This window comes from Maniola hyperantus, chromosome 27 (assembly GCF_902806685.2).
Source record: "Maniola hyperantus chromosome 27, iAphHyp1.2, whole genome shotgun sequence".
Lineage (NCBI taxonomy): Eukaryota > Metazoa > Arthropoda > Insecta > Lepidoptera > Nymphalidae > Maniola > Maniola hyperantus.
This window is the reverse complement of record NC_048562.1, coordinates 4,008,031-4,028,672: the sequence shown is the minus strand read 5'-3', so window position 1 is coordinate 4,028,672 and position 20,642 is coordinate 4,008,031. Positions and strand designations below refer to the sequence as shown.

The following is a 20,642-nucleotide window of genomic DNA, read 5'->3' as shown; positions in this document are numbered from 1 at the left end:
GTACACGCCGACCGACGGATTGCGACTAGTTGAATTTCAAAGAGGTGAAAAACGCAGTTACTAACTTACCAGGTTCCAAAGGCTTTGTATTTAAACCAACTTAAGTTTACCTGCAGGTTGTTAAACTTAAACGCCTTATTTTAAATGCAATAAAGGTGATTTTATCTAGTATTTGCCTCCGAAAAGTACGTCAAAAAATCTCGGTTAATTCATTCTGATCACGATAAATCGCACACAAAGGTTTTATTTATCTGGTTAAAGAAGAAAAAGACATAATTGAATGCTGATTGTGTGAAAAAATTGCAGAGATTTCACACAATGCTGTGTTTTAACTATTAAATGATAATGCACTAAGATCAAATCTTAAGGACTTAATCTTTGTTGATTGTGTTTTAATATTCGGCACAGGATGTGAAGGATTAACCGTAGAAACTGTTGACTAAAAACACCCGTTATTCAGATAACAGATTCTTTAGTTTCATAAAAGTTTGGACCCTTTATTTGATACGTCATGGGACCTCTGTGCCAATAACATAATATAATATACGTAAAAAAGGATTAGATAAGTGTTTACCTACTTAAAAAAAGTATTTTTAGGCATTTCTTTATAGTCTTGTTTAAATTACCTTGATGATTAAATAGTAATAATTATACCTATTAACTATCAAGTTTTGCGAAAGTAAGGAGCAATTAAAATTATTTTGCAGGCCCTGATTCCTAAAAATAGGAATGTCCCAAAAAATCCAATTTTTTTATCAACCCTACTAGGGTTGATTTGACTATAAATATTTTTTCAGTTGAAGAAAAAAGAAAATTCGGGATTATATTATACTAGATGAATCCCGCGACTTCGTCCGCGTGGATTTAGGATCCCGTGAAACTTTAATTTTCCGAGATAAAAATCAGCCTATGTTTTTCCCCGGGATGTAAGCTAACTCTGTAACAAAATTCCATCAAAACTGGTTGAACTGTTGGCTCATGAAAAGCTAGCAGACAGACAGACAGACAGACACACTTTCGCATTTATAATATTAGTATGGATTTTTCTGGTGAGATCTGGATTGAAGTAAAAATGTGGATCTAAGTTTGACTTTTTAGGGTTCCGTACCTCAAAAGGAAAAAAGGAACCCTTATAGGATCAATTCGTTATATGTCTGTCTGTCTATCAAGACCCTTTAAGGGAATCAAAAGTAGGTACTTTCCGTAAATCACGAAATTTGCCATGAAGGCAATGTCTATGTATGTATCTGGCACCAGCACCAGTAAAGGGAAAAATCCGCACAATTAACTCGCACACAAACAAACGAATTTATTTTCACTTTTTAAATATATAAAAGGATTTGGATGAATTACTATTATCTCTATGGAATGGAATGAGCTACACATTTAGCTATTCATTTTTATCATATTTTTAGGGTTCCGTACCTCAAAAGGAAAAACGGAACCCTTATAGGATCACTTTGTTGTGTGTCTGTCTGTCTGTCTGTCAAGAAACCGACAGGGTACTTTCCGTTGACCTAGAATTATGAAATTTGGCAGGTAGGTGGGTCTTATAGCTGGCTTTAGGGGAAAAATCTGAAAACCGTAATTTAGGGTTAGATCACACAAAAAAACTAAATTGTGGTCATGAACTAATAATAAGGTTTTTAATATTCGAAGTAAGATAACTATATCAATTGGGGTATCGTATGAAAGGGCTTTACCTGTGCATTCTAAAACAGATTTTTATTTATTTTTATGCATCATAGTTTTTGAATTATCGTGCAAAATGTCGAAAAAATACGACTGTAGTACGGAACCCTCAGTGTGCGAGCCTGACTCGCACTTGGCCGGTTTTATATATATAGAGAATTAGGTATAGGTTTGTATGTAGACTTTTTACTCCTTAGGTAGGAACGACCCTTATTTTAGTAAAACCTATTCATAGATTTTCTTTATTCTCAAGATTCTCCGTCAAGTTGGCAACATGATGTGAACTTTGACAGATTTTGACGAAAGCTGTAAGTGTTAGAACTTTGGAAGCGTTTTTAATGATATTTCGATATTTCTTACCTATATATTTCAATTATTTTATAATTTAAATAATGTTTTATAAGTGAGTGTTTGTAATATTATGTATCTACTTACTAGCTTATGCTCGCGACTTCGTCCGCGTGGTCTACACATATTTCGAACCCCTATTTCATCCCCTTAGGGGTTGAGTTTTCAAAAATCCTTTCTTAGCGGATGTTTATGTCATAATAGCTTTCTGCATGCTAAATTTCAGCCCAATCCGTCCAGTAGTTTGAGATGTGCGTTGATAGATCAGTCAGTCAGTCAGTCATCTTTTCCTTTTATATATTTAGATTGTCCGGCTCTATTGGAACTTTAAGTACTTGTGCTATAAGACCTACCTACCTACCTTTCGTGATTCTAGGTCAACGGGAAGTACCTACCCTAGAGGTTTTCTTGACAGACAAGACAGACAGACTGGCAGACAGACAACAAAGTGATAATAATAATGATAAGGGTTCCTTTTTTTCTTTTCCTTTTGAGTTACGGAACCCTAAAAATACTTCAACCCTGACGGAGCAAGAATAATGGGCACGAAATCAGGCTGAGATCTATAGAGCGCACTTTGACTTTGCTCAGACTTAAGATTGAGTTAAACGAGATAGATTTATGTGAGAGATATAGCTCTGTCTCGTTGTAACACTGTCTTAAGTCTGAGCAAAGTCAAGAGCGCACTATAGATTTATCTATAGATTTCACACTTAGGCAGTGGTCCGACCGCCGCCGCCGGCGAGAAAACGACTAACTATCGGCGAATTTCTCTCTCAAGAAACGCACAATAAATGTACATTCCGTGTAAACGAAAGAGATGCATATATCAAAAGTTGCTCTCTGACTGTTCACACTGCCGGCGCCGACTCGCTTTTGTTATTTTACTCGATATTCGTTTAGCGATGCTCACTCGCTTGGACGCATGTAATGCGCGCGCAGGTTTGCACAGGACTGAGCGACCGCGGGCGAATGGCGCGAGTAATCGCTCGTCGCATTTGCACACTCGCTCGGCGACAAAGCTATCGAAACTACACACTCGCTTCCCGGTGATCGCGAACTCGTTTAAGTTTCTAGTTCTACTCGTTTCTCGTTCATCGTCGGCGGTCGGACGACTGCCTTAGTTCGGTGCGAACCATTTAGTGTATACAGACAAGTTGTCACCTCATTCCAGTTGCTCTCAGTGCAGCTTCACGGCGCAGTTCGAGAGTGCGTTGACGATGCATCATCAGCTACACCACGAGACGACTGCAACCACTGCTAGCAATGTAAGATAAACCGGGCGGGGTGATGTAAGACGTTGCAGTAGCGACAGCAGTAGCAATGCGACAGTTATTATTATTATTTATTATTTTACACTTTATTGCACACAACACAAAGTAAACATTGAAAAAACACAATACAGGATCTTAATCTAATAGCTGTAGCATGCAAAGGCGGCCTTATCGCTCTGCCAGGCAACCTTTGACGAAAGGAATCACGAAAGCACGGATTGATGCGGCAGCCGAAAATGGCCCTAGGTATATTATATTATTATAAATTAGACTACATACACAGTACATTCTAATAATACACAAATATATATAAATATATATACCTATATACATATCTGTATAATATACAGTTCATTTGCTGTCTCTCTTCTTCTTCTTATTTTGCTTTGTGGCTATTGCTGTCTTTCTCTAGCCGCTGTTACGTGTGACGTTTGACAGCAAGGTCTTTATATATACCCATGCGAAAAATCACGTCAATCCGTTGCACCGTTGCGACGTGATTGAAGGACAAACCAACAAACCAACAAACAAACACACTTTCGCATTTATAATAAGGGTACTGATTTTCACCTATTCGGATCATCCGATCCGAATCCGGGAAAATAAGGATATAAAAATATCTACGACATGTCATAAGCTACCGTACAAAAGAAAAACGTATTTTCACGGACTCGGATCGGATGAGTGCGTAACCGTCGTCAGACTCGCCGAATTCCATTGAACCACCGACTCGCAATGTTAGACACCTTTCTAAAGTTACCCGTAGCTACTCTACCAACTCAGTTGGTGACTCTTTTTGAGAATTTTTTTATTGAGATATGACGTGATAAAACTATCACCGGGTTTCCGCAGGGGCTGTGCGGGTGTGCGGGGCGTTCCCTCCCCTATTGTCATCTCGACCTGTCACGTACTATACCTACTGCATTCTAATATTCAGTTACAGGAGAAGTCGAACACAGTTCCACGTTCTGCGTGCCTAGACCGCTCGTTCTCGCCGACCAAAGAAAATAAACGACTAAAGTGTTCGTATTTTTTTATTATTCAGATACAAGTTAGCCCTTGCCTGCAATCACACGTGGTCAGTGACGATGCAGTCTAAGATCGAAGCGGGCTAACCTGGAAAGGGGTATGACAGTTTTTAATAAACCCATGCCCCTTTGGTTTTTACACGGCATCGTCCCGGAACGCTAAATCGCTTGGCGGCACGGCTTTGCCGGTATGGTGGTAACTAGCCACGGTCGAAGCCTCCCACCATACCAGACCAGAAATTTAGAAATTATAAAATTCCTAATCCCTGCTAGGAATCGAACCCGGGACCTTCCACTAATAAGAACACAGACACAGCGACCAAGCGCAGGTCGTCGTGGGTTGATCCATATTATCCATGGCGTCGTTAGGCATGGTCGCTAACTATGGGGCCTCATAAGAAAGCTCAGAGTCACTCAGCGGGCGATGGAGAGAGCTATGTGCGGAGTTTCTCTACGTGATCAAATCAGAAATGAGGAGATCCGTACGAGAACTAGAGTAACCGACATAGCTCAACGGGTTGCGAAGCGGAAGTGGCAATTGGCAGAGCACATAGTTCGTAGTACGTATAAAACCGATAGACGTTGGGGTCCCAAGGTGCTGGAATGGCGACCTCGCATCGGAAGACGCAGTGATGGAAGACCCTCCACTAGGTGGACGGACGACATCAAACGAGTCGCAGGGAGCCGCTGGGTGGCGGCGGCGCAAGACCGTGTGGAAGTCATTACAAGAGACCTATAACCAGCAGTGGACGTCTATCGGTTGATGATGATGATGATGATCCATGGCGTTGACGACCTCCCTGGCGCAGTGGTGAGCGCTGGGGTTTATCCGTGGGAGGTCGCCCATTTTAGTATGGAAACTGAACCCGCGGCGGCGGACACAAGCGAAATTAACATTTGTAACCTTTCTGTAGGTACCTACCTATATAAATATTTGACTCAAAAAGGAGGGGGGGAAAAAAGTCATTAAACATTGAAATGAAAAGAGTATAAATCAATAGGGTTTTCTTTCGTGGTAAAAAAATTATTTGAATTTTTCGTGATTCCCAAGGCCCACAACAACGCGACCTATGTCAGTGTAGATCAAGTCACATCCTACTCTATTAATTTTTTTTTAAAATCTTTTATTAACAGGCTTTTACATTACTCTATTATAATATGTGTAAGTTATACAAGGCTTTTTAACAGTACCCAAAGATCAAACTAACGCCATCTATGTTGGAACAGTGGCAACACGCACGTCGTCTGCGACGCGGCTGTTCGACAAGCTGCGTGCGCGCATCCGCCGCAGCAGAAATCTCTTCGCACACCCGGAAGAGGGCTCTGATCCCACGCTCAATTTTAATGTTAGTATCTATTGCGTTTTGTACAGGTATTTGCTCTGAGTTATCAAACTTTTTACTTAATAGGTACTTAACTTTTTCCAGGATTTACCAGGTCAAAGCGAGTGCACGTCCAAAGCCATGAAGGAACTAGGGTCAAGCGTGAGCGGAGTTATCGAAGCACTCCGGGAACAGAAGGAGATCTTTGCCTGCCACTTGTGCTCGTTTGATTCTGATCGGTACGTATCGTCAAAAAAATCGGCCAAGTGCGAGCCAGACTCGCGCACCGAGGGTTCCGCACTTGTACGTTGTATTTTTTCGACATTTTGCACGATAAACCAAAAACTATTGGGCATAAAAATAGATAAAAATCTGTTAATACGCGTCGTACTGAGAATACAGGGTGTAACCAGAATGCTAGCAAAAACTTAGCCAGATATTTTATTGGCAATATATCGTGAACTTTTACAAAATATAGGTTTTTTTTTTGCATTTTTTTTGTGGTATCATATCAATAATCGTCAGTACTATCACCTGTCTTCGTTTTTGCTAGCATTCTGGTTTCATAATACCCTGTATAATAATAATGGTTACAATAATAATGTCCTTAAATTTCAGGATAACAGTCTTAGACAGACATCTTCTAAACGACCACAAAATCGGTCTAGACAATCTACTTAAACTAGTCATGGCTAAAACCAAAGACGGACTATCAGACGACTCCCCAGCCCAAATCTATGGAATAAGACAACCATATTACAAACCCCCTGACGAAATCATAGAAAACGGGGAATTCATCATAGAAACTATCACTCCAAAAATCAAAATACTCAAGCACACATCAATGAATACAGATTTAAAAATGGCTGACATACCAGATTTAAACGATTGCCAAAAAATCTCAGAAGAAATAGAAAAACTAATCGATACACCACAGAGTTCAGATAATAATGTGCTTTTAGAGAAAATGCAAACTTTGAATGAATGTATGTGCAAATTCGTTGATTCTACGAATACGATAAAAAAGGTTCTGACTAAAGAGTTTGATCAGAAAGGGAATAGATCTAAGGAGGGACCGTATTTCAATTTAGGATTAGGAGAGTAAGTATCTTTTCTTGTCTTCCAAAAGCTGTAAATTTTGAACAGCAAGCAAATAAACAGGATAGGCAACCAAATGTTAATGAAGAGTAAACGGAAGCCACAGCATTTGATGGTGCGAATCAGAAACGAGGACGCAAATAGTTTCATAATTTAGAAATCTCGATAACTTAGGGGTGCAGACCTTTTTTGGCAATATGTGATTCGTTTTGATGTAATACTGTTCTTTTCTTTCAGCCAAGATAGTCCAAAGGACTGGGAAAGAGCTCACAGCGAAAAGCTAGATCGAAACCGAAGCAAATATCCAGAAAATAGGTATTAATAAAATTTCATTATCTGATACAATATCAGCCTGTGGCCGTTTAATGTAGAATTCTGCACTTGCCTTTGACTGCCTTCCCTAATTACTCCTCCTCAGTCAGTCCTAACTCCTCAGTCTTCCTCGTCCACCCGTTTACCGCCACGCTTTTTACATCGTCGGTTAATCGTGCGCGAGGGTATAACAGAGAATTTATTAAAATACAATACTTACATAGGATACGTCTCAATTCTCTCAAACGCAAAGTATGCCACATTATCTCTTGGTTGTTTTCAATCTCGCAAAGCCTGCAGATTTCTCCAGGATCCCTTTTTAAAGGTGGTAAGCCGATGGCACAAGAGCAACGTACTTAGTTACCTTTTTTATTAGACAGCAATTTAGCTCTTGTCTGAGATCTCACATGGTGGTAAATGCTGATGCGAGTCTAAAGTTCAAGCGGGCTAACCTGGCTGGGCGGTCTGGCAATTTTTATTAAATCTTATGTAAGTATAGTATAGGTTTTTATGCAGCATCCTACTGGAACGTATATAACGGCGGGGGCACGTCTTTGTTGGTAGAGTGACTAGTCACTAGACCTAAATCATTTTAGAAATTTTAAATACCTAAAATGCTCCTATCAGTAAAGGACATGTTGTATATGATCTTGTTTGTCTCATTAGGACTGCAGCCATGACCACTGCACTACGGCAGAAGGCCTTACGAACCCTATGTTACAATTTTTTTCTTGTTTCAGAAGCGAGAAAATTAAGTACTCTTCAGACAGTTTTTATTTTTAATTTTATTATATTTATGGAATTTGTTAAGTATTTACTCGTAATAAAGGCATTACATTTATTTCTTTTTCATTTTATTTTGAGAATATTTAGGTATTTACGAATAAGGCAATGAAACAAAGACGAAGAAGTTTATAACGGTAGGTATATTGTTAAAAAATAATAATAAAACGAAAATCACTATCAAAAAATAAAACCATAAGAAAGTACCCATAAATAAATAAAGTCGGAGATCCAATATAATATTATGTACAATAGGATCAAACTTCTTTAGTCAAAAGTGAAACAGTCCGCTAAACACTCGCCTTATATTACCTATCATGTTTATTGTAGGTCTGTCAAAGTTTGGTGCGCACATATTTGGAATAAATGAAAATATGGCATATTATTTATCCATCATGAACATCCAACGAATGCTTACAATCTTTATTACTGTAGCAATGCTCGCAAACCTCTACACACCGATGTTTATAATGACAAGTTTTGCAACAATTATTATCACAATATCTCTCTTGTTTATAACAACACCCTTGCATAGAATCACCACTTGACATCTGATAACCAGTCTGGAAATGGCAACAATCCTGTCGTTCACCTCTAGCATTTTTATTCTCCGAATTATATGTATTAGTTTTAACAACTGGCAACACTCTAGGACCGCTTCTAATCATTGGCCTATTAGAATCATCTAAACTTTCTCCCAACTCATGCTTTCGAACGATCGCGAACATTCTATTTACTTCTTCAATAGCATCTTTAGATTTAGTTTTCTCTTTCAAGGATTGTTTAAGTTCTTCTAACTTCATTTGCGGTATTGATGAAGATTTGTGTTTTAGGTCTATTGCGAATTGCGATTTCATAACAGTTTCTGGTTGAGAATTTATTATTAAGAATTTTCCATTTTTCTGGATGTCATCGTTTTCTCCTAGCGAGTAAAGAAATGTTTTGCTGAAAGTTAATTTTGGTTTGCTTCTCTGTCTGTCCGTTTCTACGCTTGCATCTTTGAGTATAACAGTTTTACTTGAATTGTCTTTTTTAGTCTCTAGTTGTTTTTTATTTTGAAACACAGTTAGTACTTCGTTAAGTAGAGTCAGTCCTTTAGTAACGTCTGGCTGAGACGTTTGAATATTCTTACCGTTGGTATCTTTATTAGGAGGGTCATCTTTTTCATTTCTGGGACCATTTTTCTTCTGCCCGTTTTTAATTTCATAATTTTCACAGGGTTTCTGACAAATAGGACAAGATTTAGATTTCCGTTTACAACATTCTTTATTTCTGCTGTCTTCTTGTGAAGCTTTTTTGTTCAAACATACGGAACAGATGAATCTATTTTGATTGCATTTTTTGTACCTCTCTGTGATATTTTCGTTCATCGCATCAGAATGACGATGTTCACGTTGTTTTGTGCTATATGTTGTTATATCGATCTCAACGGTTTTGTAATTATTATTTAATATCATATGAACGTGTACATTAATAATTCTGTAAATAACAATGTAGTTATGAAACTAATTTCAGTAGATTTAAGAGAATTTACTGAAGGCTCCTTATAAAAAAATCGTAAAATGTTATAATAGGGCCTAAATAATAAACAAGTTCTGGTTAAAAGTGGGAAAATGCTAGAACGTTGATGATAATAGAGAACCCATTATCAATGGTGTAGTTGCAAAACACATTCGCAAACACAATAGAGATGAAGACTTTCCGCTTAAAGATGCAGTAGTAGGTTCGAAGTGTTCGAAATTTATTCTAATGAACAACTTGAAAATTGTGACGCCATTATGAGAGCGCAAGTTTGTTGCACAAAATCCAATAACCCTTGGTTTTTGATAGTAAAATTGTTACAGTCCACGAAAAACTAAACTTACCGAAATCACCGCTTGATAACTAGATCAATTTTACAAAAGATAGGATACGTTAGAAGTATAATCCTCGCATTACAGTAAATAGCACAAAATTGTAGAAAAGGTTTATAGAAGCCAACAATTCTTTGGAAACCAAAATAAAGCATTTGATAAGATATAAATTAGAAAACTGGCTGTCGGAGCGAAACCAATAATTAATCCATGACTGGCTCGTTTATTAACCCAAGCAAATAATAGTGACATTAGCTAAAGACATTGAAAATAGGGAAAATAGGCATTGATTTGGCATCTTTCTACCTACTTGTACAAAAGCAAAAAGTTACGCCCACTATAAGTTTACCATCAACTTTCATTTAAAATATCTTTTTACTTCATGCATGTTTACCAAAATAATAGTTGAGAAATATTTTCATTCAATCATAATTTAAAAATAGGATTTTAAAAAATATTACCTAGTTTTATACTTTATTGTCACAAAGTAAGACGATCTTACTTTTTAAAAATATCCTACAGCCTACTTCTACGACTTCTGTACTGCTAACCACTGACAATTTGATGACATTGACAATAAAAATATTATGGAACATTAAATAGGTGTGTTTTACAGTTATAAGATAAAAATATTTGAAAAATATAATAAAATCTCCCAGTAAATAGAGCAAAAAAGCATACTTTTCAAATACTGTAAATTAAAAAATGAAAACCAATACAAAAATAATGATAAACAAGAGGAAATGAAATATAGCAAAACTGTTAATGTAACTTCACATGATATAATAAAAGGTAATTTAAATCGTAAATACGATGTGTATACGAACAGAGTTGTTAAAAATGAGAACGATTATTTTGAAACAAACTACGCAAGTAAAGACTTTGCATGCCAGTATGATAGCAATAGAGATGCAGTTATATGTACTTGTAAACGCTTTAAGGCAGAAGGGTATAGATATTTTAATACATCACGTCAAGTGTATACATCCCAGAGGTATACAAGTGCGAGAGGTTTCGCAGATGTTGGAGTGGGAAGTGTTAAAACTTTGCCGAGGAAAAGAGTGAGACGGATATACTTACCTGATACCGAAGATCGAGGAGTTGGCTCTTCAGATCTTACACCTTTCATACGTGAGTCTTCATTATCTTGTTGAAGTACCACTGTTGGGCATATGCCCTTTTTTCAGCGGAGAGGGCAGAATTCAGCCACAACATCAGTTGACGGTCTTAACACATGTCATGACATCATGATCAACCCATCGCCGGCTCACTACAGAGAACAGGTCTCCTCTCAGAGTGAGAATGGTTTGGCCATAGTCTATCACCCTGGCCATGTGCGCATCGGTAGACTTCAAACAACTTTGAGAACTCTCAGGCATGCCGGTTTCCTCACGATGTTTTCCTTCACCGTTAAAGCAAGTGATATTTAATTAATTAAAACACACATAACTCCGAAAAGTTAGAGGTGTGCGCCCGGGATCATTCTGCACTTTGGCATGTAGATAGTCCACATAGATATGGTCCACTTAGCTTCATCTGAATAAGAGAGAAATTCCACGGATACGTACAAAGCGATTTGCCTCCTCATTTCTGATCCGAACCGCTAAGATTTGGAATACCCTTCCAGCATCAGTTTTCCCCTCCAATTATAATATGGGTACCTCCAAGTCTAGAGTGAATAGGCATCTTCTAGGCAAGCGCGCTCCATCTCTCCATTTGATTGCAGCCAAGCGAAATTTACCGGGGTGCGCGCTAGCCCTTAGTGTCAGACATTTACGTTGCGATTCTTTGTTTTACTTATTTATTTACCTTTGATGAATTTATGTTCATATTCTTTTCAAGGGAGAACAAGGAATGGCCCATGTAGTTATTATGAAAAAAAGAAAACGTCGTCGAAATGCGTAGGAAACACGATGGAATATAATATACCTGTAATAAATGAGAAGCTGTCTCCTATTATTAAGACAAAATCAGGATCTACAAGCCCGCAAAGAACTAGTTTTAAAGAGAAGAAAAATATTGATAACCATTACATTATACCAGACTCAGTTTTAAATATTGTTATGGTAAAGAAACATGTCAGAGGAGAAAAACTTAATAAACAAGGCACAACTATACCACATGAAACTCTGACACATAATACTAATGTGGATAAAAATAATGATTTATTGCCCCTAAATATAAAATCTCTGCCAGAAGTAGGTGTGAATGAAGAGAAAACCTTTTCTTCAGACTCACTTTTACAACATATACATAACTTAGAAAACACTAGTTCATTCAAACACAGCAAAACTTCGATCGATTCGATAATAGAAAATAAATTGGAAAAGGAATATTTAAAAAAGTTTTTACAGATATCAAAACAAGACAAGCCTATCGCAGAAGTTCATCCAGTTCAAGACTGTTCGAACGAATCATTGCAAAGACGATTTGAAGCTTTGAGGCGTGGATCAATTAAAAAGGAAGTTTCTGTAGAACACGCCATAGTGAATAAATCAAGCAGTCAAAATAGTACACAGAGTAGGAAGGACGTGTCAATATCATCTGATCCTCCATCTTTAGAAGCGAGATCCTATACAGATGCAAAAATATATTCTCCCGTTCCATCAACTTCGTATAAATACGAAGATGTACCACAAATTTCTTACGGGAAATCTATGCCCGGTAAAAAAAGAAGTTCCCATTTGTCGACTGACATCGTTGATAATGATTTCCAAAATGTAAAAGGCATGTTTAAGTTGTGGGAAAAGAAATTCAACTTCGAGGAAGATTGCTATAAGAAAACTTCGCCTCATACAACGCAAGATGTAACAGCGAAGCAGAAAAAGAAAGTCGAACTTGTACTCCCTAAAGAAGAGGTCATAGAAACACAGAAAAAAGAGGGCAAAAAGTTTTCATTTTTTAAGAGGAAAAACAAAGAGAGAGGGAAGCAATCTTATAAGTCAAAGAAAGGTGTGACAGCAGGTCGATGCGAGGTTGGAGACGGTCTTACGATTAGAATTGGAGCAGCCAATGAGTTTACATCTGAACTAGCTAGATCAAAATATGAACAAATTCCTGATGACGATTTGTTAAGAAAGGCCTGGTTAAAAAGATGTCTAGATAACAAAAATGATTCACGGAACAGTGTTAAAATTAGATGGAATAACGAAATGTATGCCACTAGCAGCAGTACCGTTTTCGAATTGATGGAGTGTATCTACAAAAATACGGGGATTCTTTATACGTCTAGAAGCGAAATGACGACGAGCACTGTACCGGCCACAAGCGCAGAAGAAACTCCGTACTATCACGCTGAAAACCAGCAAGTAAATTTTATGCAACAAACCATCCAAGCTTGGATGATATCGAAAATGATGACAGATAAATCTATAGAAATACAGAAATTGGAAAATAAAAACGACATAGAGGACTCGTTTTCTAATCAAAAGTGGTTTATAGACAAATCAAAAGCGTTCTCTCAAAAAATCGAACTCGTCCTACATTCTAAGAATTTTGTGAAGGACAATATACGAGTAGCTAACAGTTCTGATTATATCGTAATAGATATCCCTACAGGGTATTTCTTTGAAACCAGCAGTGAAGATGAGCAAACTCAGTCCAGCGATGAACAAGTTTTTAACATTGTAGAATATGAGACAGCAAAATCGATTTCATATTTAAATAAGATAAGAAACAATCGTAAAATGGACATCAGTGCCAATGAAAATGATATTGACGTTATAGTTAATGTTAATCAAAATGAGCACAAAGAAACGAATATTTTAAAGAAAGAGATAGAAATACCACTGCTGCATAGAGATGTTGTAGTACAAGGTAGCAACGTTTATGTACCTAAAAGACATGACGTCGTTAGCGTCGGTATTATAACACAACACACACACAACATGGATATACAAAAACCAATGTAAGTAACTAGTGTCCTACTTTGTATACAATAATTTGAAGTCAAATATTGAGACATCTTAAATTATATGTGATAGTTTTCGAAATTTGTTGTAAAAACAAAATTCCTGAAATGTGTCTAATAAATTTAAGGGCAGTTTCAGTATTCGGAGGATAGTCTTATATTTTCATGCAGGTGCATTAAAGTAATTGTAAATAAAAACGATTTTTCTTTGACAGATTAAGAATCCAAGACGAAATGACAGACGACGAATCTACGAATACAATACCCCCTCAAACGAAATGTAAATTGGCTGAGAGCTATTTGCAAGATTACTATCGCCACTGGATGCCCCTCGGTACGGATTTATATTCCTGGTGCAGCGATTCGAATTTACGAGCTTCTTCGGATAATAATTCTCTTAACAGCTTCAACAATCAAGGAGATGGTTCAAAATCTTGCCCTAACATTTACGATGACTATCAAGCCTCTGCCATAGTATCCTCATGTACAACCTCATCACGCAGTCAATGTATGATTTTTGAAAAATCGAGGGCTGATGACACTACAACTACTTATTTCAACAAATTAAAAAAGAACAAGGACAAACCACAGCTAGCAGGAGCACAAGGAAAAAGAGTGTTACCAAAGGATTCCGTGGAAGTTTTTAAGCGGCGTAAGATTTATGCAGTCAGTAAGGTTAAGGCCAACTGGTGTGCGGACAAAGGATCAGAGCCATTATCTAAACCGAGTAATCTAGATAAATTTGCGCAAAAAATTTCTAACGAATCAATCTGTGAAACTAAGAAAAAGATAAAGAAACATGTATCACTAAAAGATTTCAAGAAAGTGGGTGAAAGTATTATGTCATTCAAGGGATCACCCGGGTGTAAAAATTGCAAGACAAAAGAACAATGTAGTAAGCATGCTTTGATAATGCCTGAACCAATGTGCGAGATGGTACCACCTCCCTGTTTAGACTCATGTGCGAAAACTATGAAACCACCGTGTTCGAAAAAGGGTGCCCCTACTTGTCATGTACCAGCACCTCCGATTTGCCCTGAAGGTCCACCTCCCCCCTGCCAGCCCGCTTGCCCACCGATTTCACCTCCTTGTGCCTCATTTCTGGAAGGAAACTCCCCTTCACCGGCTATTTTACCACCCAGTTCACCATCTCGTTCATTTTCCAAATTGGTACCTTGCTCACCGCCAAGTTCGCAACAAAAAGTGCCTCTTCCTTCACCACATACTTTATCTCCTCATTTACCTCCCACTGCAAAACCTCGTCCGTTTGCCAGATTTTTTTCTCGTTGTTCTAAACAAAAAGCTCCCTGTGTAGATTCATGTTCAAAACTAAAGAAACCCCCATCTTTAAGAAAAGATTCATCTCCCTGTGCATCATTGGAGGAAGCGAACTCTCCATCGCCTCCCCGTTCACCACCTCCTCGTACAAAGTTCTCATCGCCAAATTCCCAAGAAACACCACCCTGTAAAAATTCATGTTCAAAACTAAAGAAACCGCCGTGTTCAACAAAAAGCTCGTCTCCCTGTGCATCAGTGGAGGAAGAAAGTTCCCCTTCGCCTCCCCGTTTACTTCATCATTCGAATCCTAGTTCACCTACTCGTACAAAATTACCATCGCCAAGCTCCCATCAAAAACCCGCTTGTAAAGGTTCATGTTCAAAACTAAAGAAACCACCGTGTTCAATGAAGAATTCCTCTCCCTGTGCATCATTGGAGGAAGCGAACCCTCTATCGCCTCCCCGTTCACCACCTCCTCGTACAAAGTTCTCATCGCCAAATTCTCAAGAAACACCACCCTGTAAAAATTCATGTTCAAAACTAAAGAAACCACCGTGTTCAACAAAAAGCTCGTCTCCCTGTGCATCAGTGGAGGAAGAAAGTTCCCCTTCGCCTCCCCGTTCACTTCATCATTCGAATCCTAGTTCACCTACTCGTACTAAATTTCCATCGCAAGGCTCCCAACAAAAACCCCCTTGTAAAGGTTCATGTTCAAAACTAAAAAGACCACCGTGTTCAATGAAGAATTCCTCTCCCTGTGCATCGTTGGAGGAAGCAAACCCTCAATCCCCTCCCCATTCACCACCTTATCGCACAAAGTTCTCATCGCCAAGTTCCCAACAAACACCATCCTGTAAAAATTCATGTTCAAAACTAAAGAAACCACCGTGTTCAACAAAGAGCTCGTCTTCCTGTGAATCATTGGAGGAAGCAAGCGCCAAATCGCCTTCCTGTTCACCAGATCATGGCATAAAGCTCCGCCAAGTATCGCCAAGTTCCCAACAAAAACCACCCTGTAAAGATTTACGGGAAGCAATCTCTCCGTCGCCTCTCCGTCCTGTTTATCATTCGAATCCTCGTTCACCTACTCGTACAAAATGTTCATCACAAAGCGCCCAACAAAAACCACTATGTAAAGATTCGTGTTCAAAACTAAAGAAACCAGTGTATTTAACAAAGAATTTGTCTCCCTGTGCATCATTGGAGGAAGCAAGCTCTCCATTGCCTCCCCGTTCACCGACTCATCGTACAAAGTTCTCATCGCTAAGTTCCCAACAAAAACCACCCAGTAAAGATTCGTGTTCAAAACTAAAGAAACCACCGTGTTCAAGAAAGAGTTCGTCTCCTTCTGCATCATTACCAGAAAGAAGCTCTCCGTCACCTCTCCCTTTATTTCCTCCTTTCAACTCTAGTTCACCTACTCGCACAAAACTTTCTTCACAAAGCTCCGAACAAAAACCACTCTGTAAAGATTCATTTGAAAAAGAAAAAATGCCACCACATGAAACAACCAAGGTTAGGTGTCCTTGTTTCCCCAATCCGGAAGGATTAACTTCGCTTCCTAAAAGACACATTCATCCTACAAAATCCTCACCGCTTACTACACCTCGTGACCCAACTCAAGTAACTCAAGCGTGTGGTTGCAACTCACAGAAGTCATGTGGATTACCACTATGTCTAAGTATCAAAACCTCGCCGTCTTCTAGCCAGGAATTCCCTTGTCCATTTAAAAATCAGCTGTCACCAAATAACTCTGGCATTAGTATCAAAGATTCTCTTTCAAATAAGTATATAGGAATATTCAAGCGTTTAATAAGCAAATGTAGTTCATTGACAACAAAGAAAGAAAGTGGTGACTGTGAGTACCCGCGTGAAACTAAAGTAAAAAAGAAAGAAACATCTGTACCACCGATATCACTGATTCCTCCGCTGCCATTTTGCCAACCCACTTCACCGAAACCTAGAAGTCACTCAAAAATGAGCGGTGTACATCTTAAAAAATTGCCGATGCCGCGAAATTCATCAAATGAAAGAAAACCGAGTTGCGAAGTAATAAAATTAAATTCTAAGGAGAGCTTAACCATTAGAATGAAACCAAAAACACCTAGTACTGAGGCAATCAGAGAAGATTGTAACGTAAAGGTTGTAGATGAAGACGGCCAAACGCTTTATGAAAGACGAGAATACAAAATGGATACTGTTCAAGCTAGAAAGCATTTAGTTCAGGACACGTATAGAGACTCACAAATACATAGAGTTTCAACACCAAACATGGATATAACAAATGAAAAAAATGTACATCTTAGTGAACACAAAAGCAAGACAAGCCTCTCCAATATTGTTGAAATTAATTTGACTATAAAACTTAAACAAGCTGATAAAACAACAGGTGTTAGTATAAAAAGATACGATGATACACCAAAAAACAGTCAAAACGAAAAAGTCAACAGCCAAGAATTCAAAGACGTTTATACCCTTCAAGATCAATCAATTGATCGAATTGTGGATGCGGAAAAAAGAGATGTTAGCATAAAAATCATAATAAACAGCTACCAACAAAATCTTAATAAATCAAAAGGAAAAATAAAACATCCTAATTTACGTGCTGATGAAGAGTTTTCTAGAAAAATTTCAGAGAAGTTTCACACCGTTTCAACAGGTTATAGCGACGTCTTAGATGAGCAATCATATTCAGTACACAGAACAACAGTCAATTTCACTGATTATTCTGATACCAGTAATCATATAATTAAGCCTAGTGAAGAATTAGTTAGTGAAGGACTGATAGAGAAAGACCAAATCAATTTAACAGACATTGAATGTGAAACGAAACATTCTAAATCTGAACCTTCCGTTACTTTGGTGACTGTAAATAAGACTGAGAAAGAAGATGGTCCCGCGTTACCAAGCGATATTAGTCAGGTTGATGATAACGTAACGAATTTGGAGAATATTTTCGACACATTTAACGAAAAATCTGCAACCGGCATATCTGCAACAGACAACGAAGAAGCTTTATTTTCTGACTTCCAACATTCAGATGCAAAAATACCTAAATTACGCAATAAAGAGGAGAAAAAGAAAATGTTGAAGTTTATCTTTGAAGATTCCATGAAGAGCAAAAATACTCCGAACAAAAGTAAAATGAAGAGCATACAAAAATTGTTGCGAGCAGCATTAACCTCAGACAAAAGTGGATCCGAAGATGATTCATTCAACCACGAAGTAGCAAAAGAACTGGCATACGAATCTTTGAAACCTAACTTCTTTAAAAATTCAGAGAGCATGACGAACTACTACCGAATTAATAGTTCGAATTCAGATAATATATCTAGTTTAAACGAAATTGATGAAATATTTCATCCAACAGAAATAAACAAAAATGTAGATAGCGCCAAATCAATAAATGAAGAATCCCGTTGTCTATGTAGCCATTTCGCTGCTAAACTGAATATATGTGAAAAAAATAATTTCAAAGCATGCTGTTGTCGAGGTAATGCTAAAAGAGACGAAGAAATCGATTGTAACCTCATTGAAGACTTAAAAACAAACGAAGCTAAATTCGTCGATGTAGAGACTCAGGATTCTAATTTGAAAGAGAAAGAGAAAAAATTGGGAATAACAATCGGATCTAATACAGCGGTGATAAAACCACGAGAAGTAAAAGATAATAACAATCGTAAGTTGTTTAACAAAATACCTAAAAGGTTGTTTTCATATTCGAGTAATGACAAAGCATGTAAGTCAAACAGACAAACTATTCTCGGCCTTTCAGAAGACGACAAAGTAATAGTTTTAAACTCTAAGCCAGACGACTCAAACTTACAAGAATTTTGTACGAATAGTGCAAAATTTAATCCAATAGATATTTTACAGTTGTACGAAACTAAGAAAGCAGTTTTAGATATTTATGCGGAAAAAACTGAATTCAACGAAACCTCAGAGCATCTAGTAGCAAAACTTCCTAGATTTATTTGTCAAACAGAAAGTGGAATTTGTAATTACGAGGAGAGGTTTAGATTTTCATGAATTTGATGCAAAATATGGCTCTGATGTAACCAGAGTGCAACCAGAACGCTAGCAAAAACTTAGCGTTATTGTTATATGAACTACCTAAATACAATCCAATACCAATAACCATTTGCCTAATTTTGTAGTTTTAGTGATTTAGTATTTATCGAACCCGCAATGTATAGCGTGCAAAACTTGGGTATCGACCTCGGGTAGTGCCACTTACGACGCGGCATTGACTCCGAGTGGCCTGCTTACGCAACGTTCGTTGACCTTTATTTATTAGCAACATATCGTAAACTTTTACAAAATTATAGGATTTAATTTTTTTATAATTTTTTTCGCGTTTTTCTCTGTGTATCATATCAGTAATCATCAGTACCATCGCCTGTCTTTGTTTTTACTAGAGTTCTGGTTACACCCTGTATGTCACCACACCATACATAGGTAATTTTTTGTGAATTTTTAAAATATACCCTAATTTATTTTTATTTTTATGTAAGTAGGTATTTTGGAGTTAAATAAAATGTGAGACACGTATTTTATGCATAATTTATTTATTTCGTACAAATTGTATAAAAATAGTAAAAGATTAAAAGTAAGTAGGTACTTAATTAGTTGAAAATTACGTCATTTGATTACCTCTAGTTAATTTCGTGGGGTTTTCTCACTCTGCGTACAAGTATTAATTATTACCAATGTTACTAATTTATATAATAAAATAAATAGCTATAATAAAAAAGGTGACTGACTGACTAATCTGTCAACGCACATCTCAAACTACTCTGATCTGACATCACTACCCCTATTATAAATGTGAAAGTGTGTTTGTTTGTTGGTTTGTCCTTCAATCTCGGAACGTCGGAACGGAGCAACGGAGCGACGTAATTTTTTGCATGTGTATAGTTTAAGACCTGGAGAGGGACATAGGCTACTTTTTAGGGTTCCGTACCTCAAAAGGAAAAACGGAACCCTAATAGGATCACTTTGTTGTCTGTCTGTCTGTCTGTCCGTCTGTCTGTCAAGAAACCTACAGGGTACTTCCCGTTGACCTAGAATCATGAAATTTGGCAGGTTGGTAGATCTTATAGCTGTCATTTGGGGAAAAATCTGAAAACCGTGAATTTAGGGTTAGATCACACAAAAATAATTAAATTGTGGTCATGAACTAATAGTTAGTATTTTCAACTTTCAAAGTGGGTGACTATATCAAGTGGGGTATCATATGAAAGGTCTTCACCTGTACATTCTAAAACAGATTTTTATTTATTTTTATGCATCATAGTTTTTGAATTATAGTGCAAAATGTCGAAAAAATACGACTGTAGTACGGGACCCTCATTGCGCGAGCCTGACTCGCACTTGGCCGGTTTTTATCCCGGAAAATCATAAGAGTTCCCACGGGATTTTTAAAACCTAAATCCACGGACCCGTACCATTACAAAAACCTAAAAAAAAATCTTTGGTAGACACTAGATTACCCTGTTCTTCTTACTTCTGCACTGCGTTCATAATCGTGTCTGAAAAATTAGAAACAAAAGTATTATTAATTTGGATAACAACTAAAAAACGATAACTAACTATAACTAAGGGGTGTGGGTTTAATTAAAACTGCCATACCCCTTCCAGGTTAGCCCACTTAACCAGCCAGGTAACCTCCCAGTGTGCCTGGGTGCTGCTGGTCCCTTTTGGATGCATCGGGCATCCGAGGGGAAGAGCAGTATTCGGGCCGG

General features: G+C 37.7%; 4 protein-coding genes across 4 annotated transcripts in view; 2 read left to right on the top strand and 2 right to left on the bottom strand.

Annotated features, from left to right (window-relative positions):
* The first annotated feature begins 3,214 nt into the window (after positions 1 to 3,214).
* Positions 3,215 to 7,915, top strand: LOC117994691 (uncharacterized). The gene is made up of 7 exons (XM_034982651.2): positions 3,215 to 3,308; positions 4,252 to 4,336; positions 5,570 to 5,688; positions 5,770 to 5,903; positions 6,283 to 6,765; positions 7,000 to 7,077; positions 7,815 to 7,915. Exons 1-7 carry the CDS (start codon positions 3,261 to 3,263, stop codon positions 7,855 to 7,857), a joined length of 990 nt encoding a protein of 329 aa, XP_034838542.2. The 5' UTR covers positions 3,215 to 3,260; the 3' UTR covers positions 7,858 to 7,915.
* Positions 7,916 to 8,243: 328 nt separating this feature from the next.
* Positions 8,244 to 9,331, bottom strand: LOC117994690 (uncharacterized). Its single transcript, XM_034982650.2, has one exon. The coding sequence runs from the start codon at positions 9,312 to 9,314 to the stop codon at positions 8,244 to 8,246; it is 1,071 nt and encodes a 356-aa protein (XP_034838541.1). The 5' UTR covers positions 9,315 to 9,331.
* A 1,102-nt stretch (positions 9,332 to 10,433) lies between these two features.
* LOC117994593 (uncharacterized) lies at positions 10,434 to 18,927 on the top strand. Its single transcript, XM_069508042.1, has 3 exons — positions 10,434 to 10,841; positions 11,553 to 13,617; positions 13,836 to 18,927. The coding sequence occupies exons 1-3, from the start codon at positions 10,454 to 10,456 to the stop codon at positions 18,925 to 18,927; spliced, it is 7,545 nt and encodes a 2,514-aa protein (XP_069364143.1). The 5' UTR covers positions 10,434 to 10,453.
* Positions 18,928 to 20,402: 1,475 nt separating this feature from the next.
* The window catches only part of PIP5K59B (Phosphatidylinositol 4-phosphate 5-kinase 59B), a 65,098-nt gene continuing 64,858 nt past the window's right edge, over positions 20,403 to 20,642 (bottom strand). Inside the window, exon 20 of the mRNA XM_069507892.1 lies at positions 20,403 to 20,429. Coding sequence (XP_069363993.1) covers positions 20,418 to 20,429 — 12 coding nt within the window. The 3' untranslated portion in view covers positions 20,403 to 20,417. The remainder of the gene's footprint in view (positions 20,430 to 20,642) is intronic.